The sequence below is a fragment of the Biomphalaria glabrata genome, chromosome 14 (genome assembly GCF_947242115.1).
Source record: "Biomphalaria glabrata chromosome 14, xgBioGlab47.1, whole genome shotgun sequence".
NCBI classification, from domain to species: Eukaryota; Metazoa; Mollusca; class Gastropoda; family Planorbidae; genus Biomphalaria; species Biomphalaria glabrata.
Genome location: NC_074724.1, coordinates 6311502 through 6333402, shown reverse-complemented (window position 1 = coordinate 6333402; position 21901 = coordinate 6311502). Strand labels below are relative to the sequence as shown.

The following is a 21901-nucleotide window of genomic DNA, read 5'->3' as shown; positions in this document are numbered from 1 at the left end:
TATATATATATATATATATACTAGTGTTAACCAGCGGGCTTCGCCCGCTGATTTGTTCCAAGGCTGTGTATTGTTCATTTTTTCATTAGCCCATTCCACGTTTTTCTTACTTTAAACACTATAATGTTGTAAATTTCCCTATACATTCCTTTGGCCAGCTAATTCTATCATCCACAAATCTGAATTGGACCTATTCGTAAATTGAACTATCACTTTTCTCTCAACACCCCACCCCCCCTATTCTTAGTTACAATATTTGACTAGTCTTGTGCTTTTCAATTCTAATTCGAAGTATTTGATAGACTCTATATGATTATTCCGGCCTAGGTCCTTTTTTCTTTTTACTTTCTGGTGATTCTGCATAGCCCCACATTATACTTTTGGCTGCACACACAAAGTAATTCTTTCGCAATGTCAATAAAATCGCTTACTTTTTAACTACCCACCCCATGACCCTGTTCCAGTTTTCTAGTAAATATTAGTGCATTTTAGGCTTTATTGGATCAGCCTGCTTAAAATCGGCCTACCAAACACACTCGTGTCTGGCCTATTAAGCTCTGTAACACATTTCTCATTTTCCCCCACCCCTTTTATTTTGGAGTTTTCTCTTCAACTGCTCGCTTTTTTGTGGAAATATTTAAAAGGCTTTCTAATGCTTTCAAACACCATCAGTTGTTTAATCGAGTGTTAAAGATCATTACATACCGACTGAGCTAATCGAGTGTGATGAATTTTTATAAGAAATTAAGAAGTAAAGTAAAACAAGTAGAAACCAAGTAAAGTGCTTAAAAATTAAAGTATTAATAACAAAGTTTAGATCTAATATGTCTAATTTTTACAGTGAGAATTAAAGGGATTTTCGGTTTAAGATCTACACAAAATGCCCACCTAGATTTAACTTCTTATTATAAATTACAGTCATCACTCTTAAAAGAAGATAGTTGTAATGAAATAGTACTTCAGATACCAAAGATCTGATCTACATAGTTTTAAAAAAGGTTAGGATTAAATAAAATAGTTCATTTTGTATTATTATCGTCTTCCAAAAACATTGGATCGAAATTGCGAATAAAAAAAGAATAGTGTTTTTGGTAAATTTAATTGCCGTGGATTTATTCGTGAAAGGCGTTTACTTGTCCTCGGCACAAGGAAAATATTAACTGTTTCATTTTATTTGCGTCCTCGTCCACGCTAAGTGGAAGAAGTGTCAATGAAGGTACTTGTTTACTTGTTAAGTAGAAAGTAAGACGTATGTATGTCCCGAATAGTAAACAAATCTGTATGACAAATCTTGATTAAACTTGGCATAAATGTTCCTTGGGTGCTAACTGGAACCGTGGCGTATGTATAGTAGCCCTAAAACAAACATAAGACACTCAAGAAAATAAAAGTTGCCCAACTATATGAAAGTATTACTATTTCATGGATCTAGGCCATGTTTACAATGGCGAAAGAGAAAAATTTGAAAGGGTCATTATCTAAGTTTAACATACATCTAAATCCAATCCACTTGATTAGTAAACACAAACTAAGGCCCGCAGGCCGCGGATAATGTCTATCTAGTATATATATATATATATATATATATATATATATATATAAAGAAAACAAAGAAAGTGGAAGATATGGATGATGGATGTACTAGGAAAAATAGGTAGAGAAATATATAGTTATATTATTGTCGTATAGAAAGAAAAGGCGTAATATTAATTCTATGTTTGTATATGTCTAATCTTTGAATTGTATTAATATAAAAAAGTATATATATATATATGTTTCTACTTGCACAGATGTCTACTGTACCATACAGGATATGCAACACATAACTACGAATCTAACTTGTTACGAATAAACATCTTCCTATATACTACATTATTGTGTCAATATATGTATAATATTGTGAAATACAATTATTTTAACTTGGTTCAGTTTATCTAGCTATAATTTTAAAAATGTAAAATATACAATTATATATAATCATTGTTAGTGCAATCTTAAATTGTGTATACATAATTTTACGCTTGGAAAACAGATACGGACTACTGTTTTAACAAGATTTTAAATGAAGAGAATAAAATGTATGTTTAAAAAATGGTTGTATAGAGTTATGCTTAGAGAAATAGAAATAAAAAGTTTGGAAACACACTAAACTTACAGGGTTTTTTTGTTGTTGTTTTTTTTTTTGTATTCTTATGTTTTATTTACTCCACAAAAATGTTGCATTATAGTTAAATGCATCTTTAGCGTTAAACTCATAATGGTGGGTTCGCCTATTTTGCTAGGTAGATAAAGTACTTTAACTCCCTCGTACACCTCCACCTAACGTTCTTAATACTGTTTTTTTTTTATTATTATAGACTGCTTAGTAAGGGGAGGGAAATGTAAAAAATACTGCGTTCTGCAGTAGAAAGACTTTGAACCAGTGATTTCCAAACGTTTTTTTTTTTTCGGTAACTGTATTAAAGTTCTAAGGAACGTATAGAGAGTATCAATATTAATTGCGCTTGAACTTGGCTTGACTTGGCTACCTATGCAGGGGGCTCGAGGTTCGACATCCGACTCAGGCAGAGTTGTGTTTACTGAGCGCCTAAAGTCTGAAAAACCTTCTCCTAGATACTCTCATCCCTTACTGGTCCACCACTGAGATTAGACCAAAGCGCTCTGAGCATTTCTGTTAGCAAAATCATGAACTCTATTTTTTAAAAACTAATTTCTTACCGTATTGAGTCAAAGAGTGAAAAAGTAATTTAAAGCTACATTTTAAGTTATGCAGATCTTTTCTATTTACAACGGCCTTAAAGTACGATAGCACTGTAATTCTAGAACCAACAAACACACTGGAAAGGCTTTTTTTTCCAGATCATCCTTTGCTACGTATATTATGTTCATATAAGAATTTGTAATTATATGAAGTAGTCCTTCAAATATTATAAATTAATTATGTAGGCTTGTGTGAAATAGCTTTTAAAATTACTTAAAGGCCTGGTAAAATTAATGTTGTATTTATAGTGTTTGGCTGTATTTGGCTGTTTGTAAAGAGATATTGCAAGACCCTCACAAACCATCATCTTCTCTACAAGATGTCGTAAAGAGATTTTGTTGGTCTATTCTGAACTTTATCTTTGAGTGTTCGAAAGTTATCCAAACTGTTATCTTTTTTTTTTTTTTGTATCAAGGTGTCATCGTCTCGAATGATTCTCCAGCTTAATTAGTTTCATATTGTCATAAAAAGGCGGGCAACCGCTGTTTGACAAGGAAGGAATAAATTCCAGTTTTAAGTAATCAACGCTGCACAATTTACATATCTTTTTGCTAAATAATTAGTTATTGTAAACGAAATTAAGCTATTTGAATAGATGTTGAAATTGAATAAAAAATTTTGTTTTTCGTATAAGTAGCAGGATAAATATTTAAAGGCACTAAGCCAAACTAATGCACAAATCATATATTAGTGTATAAAATAATTATATTAATGGGATGTGAAAAATAGAAAAACGAATGGTATTACCGTAGACGCCCAAAGGCACCTCATTGACCCCCTTTTAATTTTTTTCATTTCTGTAAACCCCTAGAAAGTCTTCGTTGATCTCTGGGAGTCAAGGGCGGACTGGGCGTCAAAATCGGACCGGGCATTTCTATGCAATTCGGCCCACAAATAAGATGCCATATGAGGGGCGTATTATACATATCAAAATCATTGTGCTATGTTTGATAGAGTATCGAAAACTGGATTTGCGTAATATAATGCCTTTCTACTAGTACGTAGACTGCATGGTGAGCTATAAGAACAATCTTCTTCGTAGTTGGAATTACTAAATGACATTTGAAATTGGATCTTTTATAACGTGAACACATGTTACTATATTGGCCTCTATAAAAATAACTATGTACTTGATATTCACTTAATATATGCCTATATTAACATAACTATGTACTTGATATTCACATACAAGGTTCGTTAAATTCCCCTATCAACTAACTGCTGACACATCATTTAAGGCTGTGTCCAAAGGATTACTCGTAGGACGTCTGTATCAACAGCCATCACCAGGACTGTTTTCTGCTTTTTGTCATGATGCTTCTCAGCCTGTTCTTTACACATCTTCAATATGCAGTGACTACGTTCGCAAACTCCTTGGCTTGCTTACAACAAGACAGCCTAACTACAGGATACACCCGTGTAAATAAATTTTACATCTTTAAATTGTGTTTAATAACAGCAACTATCGCATCATCTGCATCTTCTTTTCGGATTCGGTTTCACTCCTAGCCATGTTCTCGGGGAATTGAATGTACAGAATAACAGCGTCAACCTCCATTCCTTGGTTTGCACACCTCACATGGTCCTCTGCAGCTTTCTTAATCACCTGTACATCTCATAGCATCATGTTGATTTGTTGAAAGATCATTTAATATCATTTAATACTGTCAAGATTGTTTCATATTTAGCAAAGTCTCTTTGTATTTTGGTTTAAGTCTTCATCTTCATTGTCTTAACATTAGTGTTTCTTCCTTGGATGACGTGGCTTGATCTCTAGGAATAAATGACATTCTGTTTTGTTCATTCATAGACGCTGTCAGCATGACAGCATGATGCACATTGACACCAAATAGTTTTTGGTCACTTTGTTACACCGCTCAAGATAATAATTGTGTAATTGTGAAGTGTACAAGATCATGCAATAACTAAATCATACCAATAAGCGGTGCTTTTCTTATGTGACTGTCTCACCGGTACGACTTACCGGCACCTTTTTCAATGTGAAAAAAAAAAAGATTACTTTTCTTGTATTTTAACGTTTATTATTAATTTATTAGTAGTTAAAAGTTACGCAATCCATCACTGAGTACCGGCACCTATTTGTTTTACAAAAGTAAAGCACTGCCTATAACAATTCCTGGACATTCTATCTATAAGACTAGGAGCGTTGTGATCGGCCCCTTTATAGATTCATCCGAACGTATTCACACCAACGTTATAAACTTTATATCTGTATAAGAAATATAAGCCTTATATAGCTTTTTAATCGCTTAGTGTGTAGGTCCATATAAGGGATGAAGTCTATAAGAAGAACTTTATACGGATGTAGGCTATTAGATTATTTCTTAAAATGCGTTAGATTATTAGTAGCTTTGATTCACTGTAGAGTCTGTAAATCATGACGCTCTGAGTGCTCCTTTTAAAAAAGAATATTAAACAATATTTTTACAATTTAATACAAGTCTTAGGGGTAACAAGGGGCCCTTTCACTTGCCCTACCGGCCTAATTGGGTACCGGCCCACCGGGCATTTGCCCAAATGCCCAAATTGCCAGTCCGCCCCTGCTGGGAGTCTATATACCACTTTGGTAATCACTGTTGTAAACAAACCTCGGCATGTGTAAAAACACACAAATGAGGCCAAGGCCAGGCTAAAACCTGACTATAAATAGCACTAAAGTACAGAACTTTTTTTTTATGTAAATGTAATAGTTAAAAGCTATTTGGATTTAAAATAATCAGCAAACTATCAATAATTCGAAATAAATTTTTGGTGTGATAAGAGGTAAGACAAACAAAAGATCGGACTTAAAAAAAAATGAGGTTATGCTTTATAAAAAAAAAAAGTACATGTGTGTAAAACAGGCATGTGTGTACACAAAGGATAAATTAATAAATTAATTAAATAATCATAACAATAATAATAATAATGGCCATCGGCCAAGGTTATCATAGGAATTACCGAAACATTAGAAAACAATGCATTTTAAAGCAATTGTCATTGGATGACAACAACATGCTTGAGCATGAACTAGTAAAGAAAAGTCTTAGATATACTTATTGAATATATATGCGTTACCTATAATGACTTTAACTAACAGTTCGATGTCTTTTAGATGACCATAAAAATTAAGTCATGACATGCAACTCAATACCTTTTTTATTGGAATATACCTGTACAGACACAGCCTTCTGTTCAAAGTATTGTATTTTTCTCAATGATGGCGTGTTTCTATTTTTAGATGATGGATCAATAGACTCCTGTGAGGCCAGTCATCCAGCTCAGTAAATGTATTCAGGCAAATAGCTTGAATAACGATTGAACATTTTTTTTTAAATATCAGAAACACAATATACACGTTGTTGATGAACACGTACGTTCCATCTATAATGAGCTTATATACAAGTTACACGTATTAAGGCAACACTTGGGAGCAAATATTTAATGGTCTAATACAGTGATTCCCAAACTACGGCCCGCGGGCCATATCCGGCCCGCGACGTGGTACCATTCGGCCCGCCGAAACGTCGGCACTAAGTGAAAAAAGTTAAAATAATTTATATTAACATACGTTTGGGCCCTTACTTTTTCTGTGATGATCTTTAACATTTGTGTGTTTATGAAATGGGACTCTGAATGTAGAATCTTCCAGGAAAAGTTAGCAGATTTTTACTTTTCTTTGTGTGAAACATGATAAGAAGCCAACATATTTATTTTATAAAGAAAATGTGACTGCTAATAAATTATAAAATAAATTGGTGGCATTCTTGATTTAAGTCGCGAATAAAAGATAGTTAAACTGCGCCTGGATATTGGAGAATCCATGGAAATATTTATTAAAAAGAGACCACAAAATGACTTGGTGTTGCTCACATTTAAGTTAAGTAATGTGGATATCGTCTGACGTGTACAAAAAAAATATAATTGACAAGTAACCTATTAAGTATCAAATCCATAGGTTTCTACCAAAATAGCTTCAGAACAATTTCATTTCATTTTATAACTTTTCGTTTATGTGGCCGCGAGATGAGTTTTGGAAATTATAATGGCCCGCGGGTCGAACTAGGTTGGGCATCACTGGTCTAATACATTAAGATAACTCTAAAAGAAGGTATAGAAAATACAATAAACATAAACAGTGGCGTCACTAGGGTTGGTGACACCTGTCACGAGTAGTTTATTTTTATTCTTTCTCCCTAATAGCTTAAATTAATTTTCTCTATTCATAAATCATGTACGGGAGGATGGAGCCTTCTATTTTTGTTTTGAATTGTTTGCTACTTTATAAAGTCTTGTGACATTTGGTGGTCATTATTTGTGATGAGGCAGTTCACCCTCTGAAGTTGGTTGAAACGGACTGTGTGTTGGTCCGTAGAAGATTTGCTCTAAAATATTTCCTTGGACCCATTATTCGCTAGGATTTTTGGACCCTTGTTAAGGGTGAGTTACTTCGTCGATCTCTCATTGTTTGTGCTATGAGGTTGTCACTATTTTTAATTAGAAATTTAGATCTGTGTTTCTTTTTTATAGGGTGCCAATGTTGGAGTTGTATTTATGAACTCGATTCTTTGCCAGTGTTGGCTTCACATTATCCTCTCAGAAGTATCCATCTTAGTGTTAGTGTAAATGTTAGATTGGCGATCATTAATGACGTGTCTGTGGCTGTTACAGAAGGTTGGTGCCAGTTGGGAATCTGTTGAATTCTAACTTTAGCGATGCCGATGTTTTCAGTATAAGGGCATCATCGGTCAGCGTCTGGTTTACCATGAAACCATGTTGACAAGTTTTTAGCAGTAGCAAGTTGCTTATATTTGATTATAAATACATATATGCAGTGCTTTTCTTGTGACGGTACTCACAGGTACGGCGTATGGCACCTTTTTCAATGTGAGGAAAATGTATTACTTTTCATGTATTTTAACGTTTGAACGTTTGTTTTTAGTTTATTAGTAGTTAAAATCCATCACTGAGTACCGGCACCTAATTTTTTTTTATATGTATATATGTATTCATCATTACTATCACTCTCATTGTACAAATACACTAAGTATCGTGAAATTAAATTCATAGTTTTGTTACTTGAATCACCCACATAGTTTGTTACTATTTCTACGACTGTGTGTGAATGATGTTCTTGTCAGGTTGAACCTTGGAGACCTTAAGCAATTGAACAACCTAAATAATTTTTAAACCTGACAATTATCGAAAGATTCAAACATTAAAACTAAACAAAAAGCAAAAGAAAAACATGACAATGACAAAAGAAAAACATGACAATGACAAAAGAAAAATAGTGTGAAATTTGACAAAAAAAAGTAATTTTAAACGAATTTTTATTTTGAACATATATAAAAGCTTAGTATTTTATGCATATATAGTTCTAGATATATCTATATAAATAGGTTTTTCATTTTCTGAACACAATTAAGCGGTTACTTTTGGAAAAATAAAAACAAAATACTGAAATAAAACTTATACATAGTAAATGCTAATTTTTTTTTTATGACTTTCTTAAATAGTCTTAAATAAACAACACTTTATATTATGTACATGTTTTCGGACGAATTTTAAGTCTAAAGACTTCCTAAATGTATACACGTTGACAAAATACAAAGTTCCTCTATTATCAATATAACATTAAAATAACAGAAATAATGTGCAATATAAAGATCGCAAAATGTAAACATTAAAACTCAACGAAAAGCCAATCAAAAGTTTGACACCAACAAATAAAATAATAGTAGAAATTAAATGCAACAAGAATAGTATTTCTAAGGAAATATTTTTTGTAAAACGCAAGCTATTTAATTCATTAAATACTCCTTCTTCCCTAGTGCTATTAGAGCATGGAATGGGTTGCCTGAGCTAGCCAGGAAAACCAGTAACTTGGCAGAATTTAAGTCATTGGTTAATATGCATGACTAAATGCATGACGCGTAGGACGTAATCATCTTCTTTTTTGAAGTAACGTCTGTATTATATAAGATAAGATAAGATTAATAGTTCTATTTATATCTGTATATATAATTCTCTACATCGCCCAACAATGCGGGACACCACGCAAGAACGCTGACTCTCTGACCTTCCTCTTCACTATGATTGGACAGGCTACATGAGGCTCTATGAGGAGGATATTAAATATATTTAATACAATAATTAATAAGCGTGTTAAGCCATTAAATTCACTCTTGTAATAGTAGGTCTACATCTATTATAATAGTATCTAGACTCTAGATCTAGATCTAAATATATGTAGACCTACAAGCAAATGTTTTCATTTAAAAAAATGGATTTAGGTCGATTAGTTATTTTGATAGCTCCATTTATATGACATTATTTTTTCGCTTAATTATTTAAAAAAAAAATTTCAGTGAATATATCGACAGTGATACGCAAATTAAGACCAGCAGGTCGCGGTTAATATGGCTAGTATTTTATAAACATAAATATTGTTATTTATTTTGAACACAAATCAGTGTACACATTTTAGAAATTTAAAACAAATTCTCAAATAAAATGATTTGCAATAAATTATAAATGCTCGTTATCTCCAATTAACTCGTACCCTATTGGAAACTGGGAGGGTATGTGAACTAACTAAACTGGGTGGATGAGTGCACATGGATCTCGAAAACGGCTTTAACGATTTTCCTAGAGCTTTGACAGTTGCTAAATACTGTTTTGAAAAAAAATAGTATCTCGTTAAACAAACTGGAAATAATATTCATATTAAAAGAAATATCATAATTGGCCAGATAATTAGAAAATATGTACCTTAAACGGACTATAACTCTTCGGGTATTTACAAATGTATTATTTTTTCAAAAGTTTCATAAATTTATTTTTTATGGTAAATTGTGCGCATCTTATTTTAAACTGCTATCATTAGAATGTTATAGTCTAGTTGATTTATATATACACTTACCAAAGGATTTTTTTCTCTAGCGAAGTGGGATGGGGCCGGATTAAAATATTGTCTTTTTGTTTTAAGTCCAAAATTCTTTAGTAATTACTAGATTAATATTCGCTCTATGTGTTGTGAAAGGGATTAATGCATTTTTTTAAAGGTGTTTTGTAACTTTTATCTTGCTTTTAACAGAAAATGTTATGTCGATGTTTTCGGAACTTATTTACAATAAAAAAAATTCTTGCTACATGTAGCGGCAGTAGAGAGGCTAAACAAGTATCTTTTAGTTGGCTATGATGTATCATTTAATTCATTTTCAATTACTACAACATGATTTTTTTCCTTTACAAAGCTTATATCAACTAACTATGTCTGTCTACTTAAAAGTTGGTACACGTTATTTCCCAGACAATCAATCTGTGATGAAGTTGAAAATGTACACAATTATTTCTTTTACCTGACAACACAAGAATTAATGAAAACAAAAGTTTAACCTTTCCACTACTTCGACAAAAAGGTAGATGGGGTTTAACGTTAATAATATTCAAGAGTATATATATGGAGAAATGTAGACATAATAGCAATAATTAATTAGAACAACCTTTGTTGTCTCTTTGAGAGTGCATGCAAAAGAGGAGAGACGGATTAAACTCCCATTATTGAAAACGGTTGGTCTGGGAACATCTTGGAATTTTTAAACAAGAGAATATTTTAATAAATCGGGAAAACTAACCAATGGGCGTAGCTAATAGGTAAAGCTAGTAGTCGTAATGACATGCCTTACAGGAGACCACATAAGAAATTATGGCATGAAAAAAAATGCCGAATGCCAAAATAATAAACACATTTTGGACCCAATTATATTAATTATGTAAACACCAATAAGGTTTATAGAACAAAATTTAAAAAAAGAAAACATTTGAATTTAATTAATTATAAAAAAATAACATTTGGTAAAAATGGTCGAGAAATTCTTAGGGTTAAACAGCTATTAAAAAACAACATTTGTTGTGATACAAAGCAACAAGAACATTAAGAGTGGGAACCACCACGTTGCACATCAAACAAATCAAAACTATTGCATTTGTTTCAAATGTTCAACAAAGTTTTAGCGAAATCAAATATTAATCTTCAAAATAAACGTTTCAAATAACAACATTGTAGATAGTATCGTTTGCAATGGCTACCATAATGTCCAGGATTAAGTTTATAGTTTCATATCAAGCAAGCTGGAACTAGTCTGTATCACTTTACTCCTCTTCAACATTCTGAACAAGATATTAAAAAAAAAATGATGTTAATAGGTAAGCATGTAAAGAATGTAAATAAGATCGGTTCCTTTCTTTCGTGTATATGTACAGATGAGCTTGGGATAACATAAATCTACTTATAAAAATATTCTTTTATTTTATAAAACTATTGTTTTAAATAAAATTAAAAAATAAATATAGATTTTATGTAGCGCTACTTTCATGCTTAAGGCATGCTCAGAGAGCTATGGTCCAATCTCATTTGTGGACCAGTGGAGGGGAGGAGGGAGTTGAGAGAAGGTTTTACAAGTTTGCTCAGTAAACACAACTCTTCATAAGTTGGATGTCGAACCTCGAGGCTCCTACATAGGTAGACAAGTTCAAGCGTACTTAGCCTCTCGACCAAGTTTCCCACTAAGGTGCAGAAAAAATAAAGATATATCAATCCATGCTTTTTATATTGTGGTTGAGAATTATACATATAGAATCGGTTACTTTTGTATATTTGCCGTCATTTATTCACGATTCTGAATGTTTTGGTGCGGAATTTCATTTTGGTGTTTTTTTTTAACCATGGTCATTTTTGCACAGCTGATTAGCACCGTGCTTATGTCTTAGACAAAACAAAATGTACATAGTTTTATTTATCACTCCATAATGGTATATAGACGAATAAGGTTAATATTCTACAAAAGTGCCTGTTAATAAATATCAAAATGTCAAGTTTTTTTCGCATTTTATTTTACAAAGCTTATATCAAATGAATAATAATAATAATAATAATAATAATAATATTAATAATAATCCTTATTATCCATAAGGAAATTTGTCTTACAATTTGTGCATTACAGTATTCTAAAGCAATAGATTTTGTAGATTTTCTGTTGTTGTTTTTTTGCGTCACGTAGACACACATTTGGATGTTTGAAATCAATTTGTTCTAGCGTGTTAAAGGATTGGTGAACGTTAAATAGCTATTATCTATATTAGTGTGGGCCAAAAAAAAAGTGAACAGCGCTTATTATATCCAATATATCTTAATGTACCATGTGACCGAGCCTCATTTTAATGATTGATTTGTTAGGAATCGTAAGATATTTTCCTGAGCTCATTATGGAAACTTTTTTGTAATGATGAGTCTTGCAACTAATAAACGACTACCAATTAAAACATTTGCTTTTAGCTTATTTTTTTTTTATGTGTCCTTAAGTTGTTATTTCTACTACGCAATTTGAAGTCCCTTTAGTGTAGAAAACATGTTGCTCAGTTAAAGAAGTTTCACATTGCAGTATTTACCTGGATATAGTACTTCATTATTTATTTGAAAGACATTCTTTGGAGGGCAAATTCTCAAAGACTTGTAGAAATTCTCTTAAAGACTTAAACATTGCAGTTTTTCTTTTTTTTTCTTTTTTTTTTTTTTTGTAATTCTCATAAGCATTGAATGAAAAAATATGTAGCCAAATTTAATTTTACGAGTTTTCCCGGTGAGACCCATTCCGTGATGTGAGCTTTTTTTCATAGGGAAAAAAATATTTAGTTGCCCGTTTGGAGTTACAAATTAATATATATGCATTACAGTAACATTCTTCCCCTATATGAAAATTTTAAAATCTATGTTTCGTACACTGATGAAACAAATAAAATCAACGGTTTTACCTCATTAATAAATCGTAAGTTTAGATCTACTCCAGCCGGTAGCCTGAAATAAATGCATAGTATCAGCACCATAAAAATATCTAATTATCACTTAAATAATTAAAATTATTATACAGATATTGCTGGGTATCAGATACCAGGATAAGAAGACAAATGAGTGCTTACTTTTACAAGTCAAACACTCTGGCATGGGCACGTCTTATAAGATACTATGAAGAGACTAAAAGTGCTTTCATCTTTTTGTTAATCAAGACTCACAATTAAAAGTCTTTCTTCCAAGTACATTGGAGGGAGCACTGTAACATTATATTATTATTATGTTATTAAGTATTTTTTTATGTAGCTTGAGTTCTTAATAAGTATAGTTTTATGCTCTTACAACTAATTGACGCTACAATCATACTTAAGATCACAACATAAACTAAAACATTTGAGTCAGTAGACAACACATTTAATACTTGAAATAAAAAAACTAAGCTAGAAGAAACACACTATACATAATCAAACTTGGCATTAAGAAATGTTCTCCGTTTTGAAAGTCTGAACAATGCTGATAACAAAATAACTTCACTAGAAATATGTCCATCCATTTTTCAACATTTTTTCACACAGCGTCGATTGTATGTACAATTTTGTATTTGACTGTATTCACAACGATAGTATTTAATTATTTTACTTTTACCCTTAGTAGCTGCAACTTCCAGTCTTCCTTCGGGGAATATAGCACCAAAATATCTGAATCTCATCGCTGTTGGAGCTTCATATCTTGATGACCACATAATAGGGCCCCATTGTTTTAAGTGTCCCAGAAAAGAAACACATTTTTTTCTTCTTTGGTGTCATTACCGTGGATTCATGTGGGCTCCAATCGGTCGTTAGTCGTGGGCTTAAACGCTGGGAATCTCTTTGCGCCATGGTTGCTACGCAACAGGTTATGGGCGCCTAATGGTCGTGGGTTTCATTGAATCCCTTCCAACAATATGTGAAACGCCACTGGATTTAAATTAGATAACGATTTAAATTCTAGTCATTCTTCAGTCGGTAACTAAATTCTATAAGATTATTTCTAGATATTTTAGATTAAACCATGCTTATTAATTTCATTTCTCAAACCCAATAAACATGATATATAATGTGGCTTTGCATTATTCTGTAAGTTATTTGTATATGTTTTTAAAAAAATGATTTTTTTTAACAGTGTAATTTGACAACTCCAACTAACAGCAAGTATATATATATGGCCTCCTTCAGTCGCGAAGCAACTATGGATCATCTCATGAATGCCTGGGCACAAGTTGTGGTCGGAACGATGCACATCAGTTCCCCCAACTCCACGCAGCTGATGTATCCAAAGGAACGGCAGTGCCGATACAGTTCGGTGTCAGCGGCGTCGCAGGTTCTGCCAGAGTGTAGCACTGGTTGCTGCAAACTGCCTTAGGGTCGCCAGCTCCTGATTTTTCCTCAGGGTTGACTCCCGAAGCCTTTCCCATGATTGAGTATACTTGCAAGGCAACAGAGGTTTGAATTCAAGAGTTTTCCTTTTCCTAGGTGGGTAGCGAGCCATGGCTACCGAGCCCCTGCTGCTCGAAGCTTACTGGTTAAGGCGCCAGTTACTCGCCTTTTCCCCTTTTCTTGTTACTGAGAACAGTTCCGCCGGACTCAATATCTGAGCCACACGTGAAGGCCAGGAGTTGGACTGGTTGTCAGAGACTATTAAAGACGCATGCTAATAGGAAGCATTTTATAGGTAGTGGAGTGCTTACATCCATTACCACTTCCGGCAGTGACAACTTTGCGGAACTTGCAGCAAAAAAAAAAGCAGCAAGTAATTTAAGGCAAACTAACCATTAGATCAACAAGATCTTAATATATATATTTATATATATATATATATATATATATATATATATATATATATATATATATATATATATATATATATATATATATGTACCGGTTTTGATTTCGTCTTAAATCGGGACAGAATCTGGTGTGGCTATTCTAGATTTTGCCACAGTTTTTGCATGTGCATGCCTCTTTTGAGGGGCTAGATGATAAGAAAGCTTTTGTTGTCTTGACTAAGGCTGTTACAGCTTTGTTTCTTCTGCTCTCAGTGAAGATCTTACCAGCACGCACAGCCTGTCTCCATGCACTGCAGCATTGGGCTATTTCCTCCCACACACTTTTGTTGATGTAGTTCTCATGTCTCACTTGCAGACATCTCTGTAGGCTAGTCTTGAGCGGTCCTTAGGTCAGACTCCCTTCACGAGCTCAGCATATAGGATACCTTTCGGGATTTTACCATCTGGCATGTGACTGACATGTCAGCGTAGTCTTCTCTGTGTAAGGAGAGCCTAGATGCTGTGCATATTGGCCGATTACAAAACTTTTATATTGTAGACATAATCCCTCCAGATGCACATTAAGCGTCTAATGCAGTGCAATAAGAAACTATTTAATCTTTGCTCTTGGTACATGTATGTTGATCTTGGTACATGTATGTTGACCAATTCTCACTGCCATAAAGAAGAATGCACACTTCACAGATGTGTAGATCACAAGATCTTAATAATGATAAGATAATGTATAATTGTAATAAATGTATCTTGTTATGACATGATTAGGAAGTAGTTAGGAATTAGTTATTTGTTTCGGGAATAGGGTAAAGTTTTAATTAGCGACAAGTGACGTGACAGATCTTTTAAAAAGAAGAACGCTCTAAACGACGCTAGAAGGAGGACGCTTATTGTAGAGTAGTAGACTTGAGTACGACATTATTGACATCGGACGATTCCCTTTTGAGTATTAAACATATTTGTAGAACAACATATCAGCGTCGACTACCTATTTGATTGTTTCGGCCTTTCGCCGGTGTTACTGAAGTGTTGAGTTCAGCGTGACCTACAGTCAGATCTACACTAGACAGATTATCAAGAAGCAACACCGCGCGGAGGCTTAAACAATCTATATATGTATTATAGCTTTTATACTTTCATGCTTATAGTATGCTCAGAGCGCTTTGGTCCAATCTCATTTGTGGACCATTGGGGGGAGGGGGTATCTAGGAGTTGGTTTTCCGTGCTGCCTTTGGGCGCTCAGTAAACACAACTCTGCGCGAGTCGGGTGTCGAACTTCGAGCCCCCTTCTAGGTAGCCAAGCCACGCTTCCCATCTAGTATAATAGATTGTATAATATAAATTTACCGTTCTTCTGGACTACAGCCATTTTTCTCTTGATTTCCTCTTGAGTAACTAATGTATGAAACATTGTATAAATATTAGGATACCATTTCTATATTTAAAAACCTAAAGCTGCAATTAGTAAAAGAAACTTTAATGGTTGGAATTTTTGTTATAATATTAGAAGGTATATCAAAAAAAAAGTTAAAGTTTCCCATTCAGACATCGCGATCTTTTTGGGCAGATGATGTTCAAGCCATCTGTTTCTTTGGCCAACTGTTAACGAGCAGGGTGTCATGTGACCAGCATAACGACCAACAGCCTTTATTTTCCCAAAGTAAAGTCAGGTACCCATTAGAGTTGGTGGACTCAGGGGCGACAAAAAAATACAGAAATTTAAAATCATAGTTTTAAACGAGATTCGAGACACCGGGTTGAAATCCAACCCCTTAAACCCCTCAGCCACCGCGTCCCCTAGCTATATCAATATTGTTTGAAAAATTAACATCAAATACAAAATATACATAACATTAAACCGAATTTAAATAATATCGATTTGTTTAAATATATTTCCATAAAGAAGAGTGCACACTACAAAGGCTATGTAGATCACAATATCGTAATAATCATAAGATAATATATAATTGTAATAAATATAGCTAGTCATATAGTTTATAATATAATATAATATAATATAATATAATATAATATAATATAATATAATATAATATAATATAATATAATATAATATAATATAATATAATATAAAAATGTACCTTTTTTTTGTTCTACAGCGTTTTTTCATTAGATGTCTTGAGTAACTAATGTGTAGAAAACATGGATAAATATTAGAATATTTTTTCTGTATTTAAAAACCTAAAGTTGTAATTAGGAAAATAACTTTCATGGTTGAATAATTTTATATAATATTATAATTAGCTATATCAATATTAGTTCTATAAAAATGTACATCAAATACAAAATATATAAGAGCAAATTTAAATAATATTAATTTGTTTTAAAATATTGATTGAAGTTTAAAGAAAAATAAAATACAAATGTCCGGCTTTATTGTCTCTTACAAAGGTTGAAAAAAGTTTCACAATAATAACAGCACTCGATTGCATTTAAACACTCTCACATATATAAATACAAACTGGCTTTTAAAAATATTTGTTAATCACAAAAAAATTCATGCCACTGCGTCAAAAATTTCTAGATGCTTCCTTATCGATGCTTTAAGTTTCTTACATGTGCCAATCTCTCCTGTGTTCTGATTACTTTTTTGTTTCACGGAACATCTCGCAGGAGTTATTTAGGCTTTTTATTTATAAACGGGCGCTAGTAATATTAACAAAATTAAAGCATATTAATAGATAATACTCCTTACATAAACTATTAGCCCGTGAATTTGTGTATTCCTGATACTTTGATATGCTAGGTAAGGTGACCAGATATTTTGGGAGTGAAAATGAGACACATGGGTGTGAAAAAGAACAGGTTTAGAATTTCTTCGTATAATATTGCTTTAAACAACAATACCTCGCAATGTACACACAGATTTTACACACGCGATGTACTTACACAGCATCTACACACAATGTAGGCCTACCCACACAATAATTTAAACAATTGCAAACTCTCTTAAAGGTTTTCTATGTCATATTTTTTCTGTGCGATCCATCTGAAAAAGTTAATTTGTCAAATAGGCCAGTCCCCTTAAATACAATCGGAACAAATTTCACAATTATCGTAAAAGTTTACGATCGTCACTGCTACATCACTTTTTCTAACCAACTCTAGTCATCCAAAAAGTGAGTCGCATGCGTACCTCTTTGAGGAGCAAAATATACTTCCTGAGCACTAATATTCTACCCGACATTAAGTCGAACTGCAACATGGTTTATTCACTCAATAGTCCAATGATTGAAAACTTGTAAAAATGTTTGTAAAACGTTTTACATGTTTCGGCTGTTCCTTCAAAGTTTAATTTAATTAATTCCTAGTCCAAACCTCCCGCAGGACAACGGGGGATGGGAGCGGGCAGGGTTTGAACCCGGGACCATCGATAAATCTGAACGACAATCCAGCGCGCAAACCGCACGACCAGGCAGCCATCTTGTTATAGAAAGCTGTAGTAGCTTTAGCGCTGCGAATATATGTATCGTAAAAGTATTTTATTTCGATGTTGGAAAAGTACCTTAATGGAGTTTTACTGGGAGCTTCCAATAGAAAATTAATATCTGCTTTCTGATTTAATCCATATGTGAGACAGAAAACTTTTATCGACATTTCTAGCCTCGCCGTTCACTATGGTTGTTGAATTTGCTTGAACTCTGTAGGTCACTATGAACTGCAATGCTCGTTTTTTTCTCCAATTTTTCTTACCCTAACGTCATATTGATTAGAATCAGTGAGAAACATGCGGAACAACAACATGATAAAAGTAAAAAGAAAACGTGCTTGCGTCAGTTTCTGAGAAGTCAGGATGCTGGAACATATAGACACTTAGCATGCCTGTAACACAGGATCCTGCTAAGCAGCGAACATTAAATAAGGATCAAGTTAAAAGCGCCTCAAAGGGGGTAGTTTTCAATAATTAATCAAAAAGATTTAGAAACATTTTAGAATAAAAGATATACATTTATCAACTTTAAAAAAAATAAAAGCGTTGGGTGTCCCTCCCTAACATTCTATGAAAAGCGTGACAGACGTTCAAAGCGGGACTGTTACACCTAAATCAGGACGTCTGGCCCACTGAATGCTGGGCTTAAATAGCTGTAACATTTCTTTATACATACATAATTTCTTCATGCGCTTCATATACCCAATGTGTGTCTCACTACTTAAATTCTACATCTAATTATTTTTTTCATTCCCAGGAATGAATACTATATTGGTCAAGCAAAAAATTTATTTTATAATATTATTTCAATATTGTTTTTTTTTTTGGTCGTACATTTTAAAACGAGTTAATTACTGATATTAATAAATCAGTGCCAGTGATATTGACGTTTTTTTTTTTTTTTTTTGTTTTTTTTTTTTGCATTTTTTTAAACAAAAAAAAAAGAATAAATAATAATAAAAAAAATAATAATAAAAGAGACAAGAAAGTCTACCTACCAGTTAAACACTATCAGGACTACAGTAACTAAAGATATACATCCAAGTGCAACTTGTTCCGCATAACAGTTTTCATTAAGCTGTCGACAGTCCTGTATTGAGCTTTCTTTAATAATAAAACAAAGAGCATGAATAGATTGGAAATTTAAAATATAAAAACGACTAGAAAATAGAAATGATTCATCACAATAAAAAAAAAAAAAAATGAATAGTTAGATTTCCATTCACTTTGCAAATAATTATTCTTTTGAAAAGGAATCTTTAAAAAACATCAATCTGTAAATTTAGAAAATTGAGAAGTGATGTTGAAGTGAAATGTAATTGCGTAAGATATACCTGCTTATTGCCCCCCCCCCCCAAAAAAAAAAAAAAAAGTTGTTTATGTAATCAAGAGAATCAATCTCTATCAAAACCGTACCATATGTTACGCTTTTTTTTATCCTCCCTAACGTTAAGTTTCTTGTATTTAATTCCGTTTCCGTAAAGTTGTCATTGCCGGAAGTGATGACTTATATAAGCACAATGGTGCCATATTGTTATGACTCTGCCATGCGCACCGCCATCCAGGCTAGTGCAGAAGTTGCGCATGTTATAGAATAGACTGAAAAGAATGTCAACATTTGGAAAAGAGTAACGATTTCCACCCAAGTCAAGAGCCAAGATGAAGATGTCGTGATCAAGGCAGTTGTTGTTATAATGTATTTGTGATGTCCTGTAAATAAACATATATGCCTCGTTGAGTTGCCTCCCTTAAGTTATTACAATATAAAATGCGTCTCAAATTGCCTCTGAGAACCAGTCCAACTCCTGGCCTTCGCGTGTGGCACATATATTGAGTCCTGCGAAGATGTTTTCGCTATCGGAAGAAGGGTCAAAGGCGAGTAACTGGCGCCTAAACCAGTAAGCTTCGAGCAATAGGGGCTCGCTAGCCATGGCTAACTACCCATCTAGTAGAAGAACGACTCTGAATTTAAATGTCTGCTGCCATACAGCTGCTTGGGGATTCAATACCAAATGAAAAATCAGGAGCCAGAGATTTTTAGGCAGTTTCGAGCATACAGTAGGGGAACTACCTTGTATGGTGACATTGTTTCTGCCAATGCCAAGCCCTTCATCTTATTTAAATGAGGTGATATATTGACGCTTCGCGACAAGAGTAGACAATCTATTGCTACCCCATGTCTGAAACGTGTTAGCTCTAAGTACCATAGTATCTCAACATCTTTAAAGCATAAAGGTCATTGTTATGTAGGCCTATCTACAGAATGTATCTCATGGTGTTCCAATCAGCCTTTTTTTTCCCCTTTAAATAAACAATATCATCAGTTATTGAGTGTGCGTGTGTTTGTGCGTCGGTGATGGTGGGATGAGGTTTAGGGATTGGTTGTGAGTGATGCAGCATAAGGTGTGTGGTACCGTCGTCATTGGGTCTTAGTCAGGGGAGACGACTCCAGAACGTGAGACTGAAAGGTTGTGTCATTGTAGTGAGTTAAATTTTGTTTTAAAAAAATATTATTACTATAGTCTGGTATTTTTTCTCCTGTCAACTTGATTCTGTCTATATTGCAATAAAGGTTACATTTGGTTTTGTTCACAAAGAAGTTACTCAATTGATTTCAAGTTTAATTACTTCAGATATTACGCCTTCAGCTGCTTAGCTGTCTGCAGTTGTTTGGTGCTACAAGTCAACGACCGGCAACAACAATCATAATTATTATTATGGCTTTTATTATTATTATGTTAGAAATGATACGAGTAGTCATTCTCTGGCGCTGCCAGGGTCGAGTTTCACTAAAGGGAAACAAAATTCATCTTAGTCCCTTTAACAGTTTCCACTGAGGAATTTTCTGGTGATGTGGCAGGTCTGCAGAAGTACCGCCCTCTGACAGGCAACGAGGATGTTCCTAGGAATGTTAAGGGCCTTGAAAGTATCTGTGAGGTCAGTTGTTATTATCCCCTCGGTTGATATAACAATGGGATATATTGTTATTTTGGACAATTTCCATAGACGATTAATCTCCGAGCCTAGGTTCCCATATTTTCTTTGTTTTTCTATCTCAGTTTTTCTTAAATTATGAGACAGTGGTACGGCGATATCGATAATGGTAGCGTTTTTTTCAGATCCGGGCGATTGAAATCTACCGTTTTGTCGGTCAAAATAGGCCTATCCCAGTAAAGCAAATTTTCAGTACACTCGAGAACCTCTTGTGGCGAGGAATTATAATATGGAGGAATGTCTTTACCGATCAATTTGTACGTCAAAGCCAGGTGTTGGTGTATTAACTTTGCAACTTGGTTATGGCGACCTAGGTAGGCTGATTCTGATAGGGCTGGACATCCTGCCATAATGTTTATAATCGGCATTTGTTGACAACATTGAGTTTCAGGATATGCTTCTCGTAATTTTTGGCCCTGATTACTCTGTCCTGTATTCAGGGCCGGTCCTAACAATTGCGGGGCTCTATGCGAAACTGATTGCGCGGGGCCTAGTCTGGGTGGAAATAAGGATAATTAAGTGAAAATTAAGATTTTGTATTAGAAAAAAAAATTCGACTTTGCATTTTATTCATTCTTTACTAAGTACAAAATTGCGATCAAATTAAGTTTACATTACTAACCTTGCAACCTATGGCATATTTATGTGTCAGTGACTATAAAAGTAAATAAGGTATTGGAACTTTCGGTTTAGGTGAAAACTCTTCCGATTATTACATGTAAACTGACGATTCCCTTTTTTATCACACTTAGAATTGGCGTTTCCCGTAATAAATGACACCCACAAATGACATTTTGTCAATTTTTCAGGAGATTTTAATAAATGCAGTACATTTCCAGGAATTTTTCATATATATTTTGCAATTTAGTACTTACACATAGAATTAGCGCGGGGCCTATGAAAGCGCGGGGCCCACTGCGACCGCATAGATTGCAGTGGCCTAAGACCGGCCCTGCCTGTATTGCTGTAACAAAGCCTTCTGTTTCAGGGTAGAGATGAACTGCTTTGAGCCATGTTAAGGAAGCA

General features: G+C 33.7%; 3 protein-coding genes across 16 annotated transcripts in view; 1 reads left to right on the top strand and 2 right to left on the bottom strand.

Moving 5' to 3' along the window:
• Positions 1-2165, top strand: part of LOC106058223 (uncharacterized) — a 29878-nt gene extending 27713 nt beyond the window's left edge. For 4 of the 10 annotated variants that reach the window (XM_056010781.1, XM_056010779.1, XM_056010782.1 and 1 more), the window contains one exon: positions 1791-2163. Coding sequence is in view for 8 of the 10 variants with exons in the window: in XM_056010779.1 (XP_055866754.1) it covers positions 1791-1852 (62 nt within the window). In the remaining 2 variants the exon portion in view is untranslated. Of the gene's footprint in view, positions 1-1790 lie in introns of all 10 variants that reach the window. The other 6 variants (XM_056010783.1, XM_056010787.1, XM_056010789.1 and 3 more) reach the window with 3 other exon arrangements.
• LOC129922870 (uncharacterized) overlaps positions 1-6158 on the bottom strand; it is a 47031-nt gene extending 40873 nt beyond the window's left edge. Inside the window, exon 1 of one of the 3 annotated variants that reach the window (XM_056010798.1) lies at positions 5840-6158. The gene's annotated coding sequence lies outside the window, so the exon portion shown is untranslated. The remainder of the gene's footprint in view (positions 1-5839) is intronic. The other 2 variants (XM_056010797.1, XM_056010800.1) reach the window with 2 other exon arrangements.
• A 2960-nt stretch (positions 6159-9118) lies between these two features.
• Positions 9119-21901, bottom strand: part of LOC129922869 (uncharacterized) — a 29708-nt gene continuing 16925 nt past the window's right edge. For 2 of the 3 annotated variants that reach the window (XM_056010792.1, XM_056010794.1), the window contains exons 6-10: positions 18880-18985; positions 16533-16577; positions 15781-15828; positions 12578-12620; positions 9119-10936 (exon numbers count right to left, since the gene is read on the bottom strand). In XM_056010792.1, the coding sequence (XP_055866767.1) occupies positions 10919-10936; positions 12578-12620; positions 15781-15828; positions 16533-16577; positions 18880-18985 (260 nt within the window). In that variant the 3' untranslated portion in view covers positions 9119-10918. Of the gene's footprint in view, positions 10937-12577; positions 12621-12686; positions 12874-15780; positions 15829-16532; positions 16578-18879; positions 18986-21901 lie in introns of those variants that run through there. The other variant, XM_056010795.1, reaches the window with a different exon arrangement.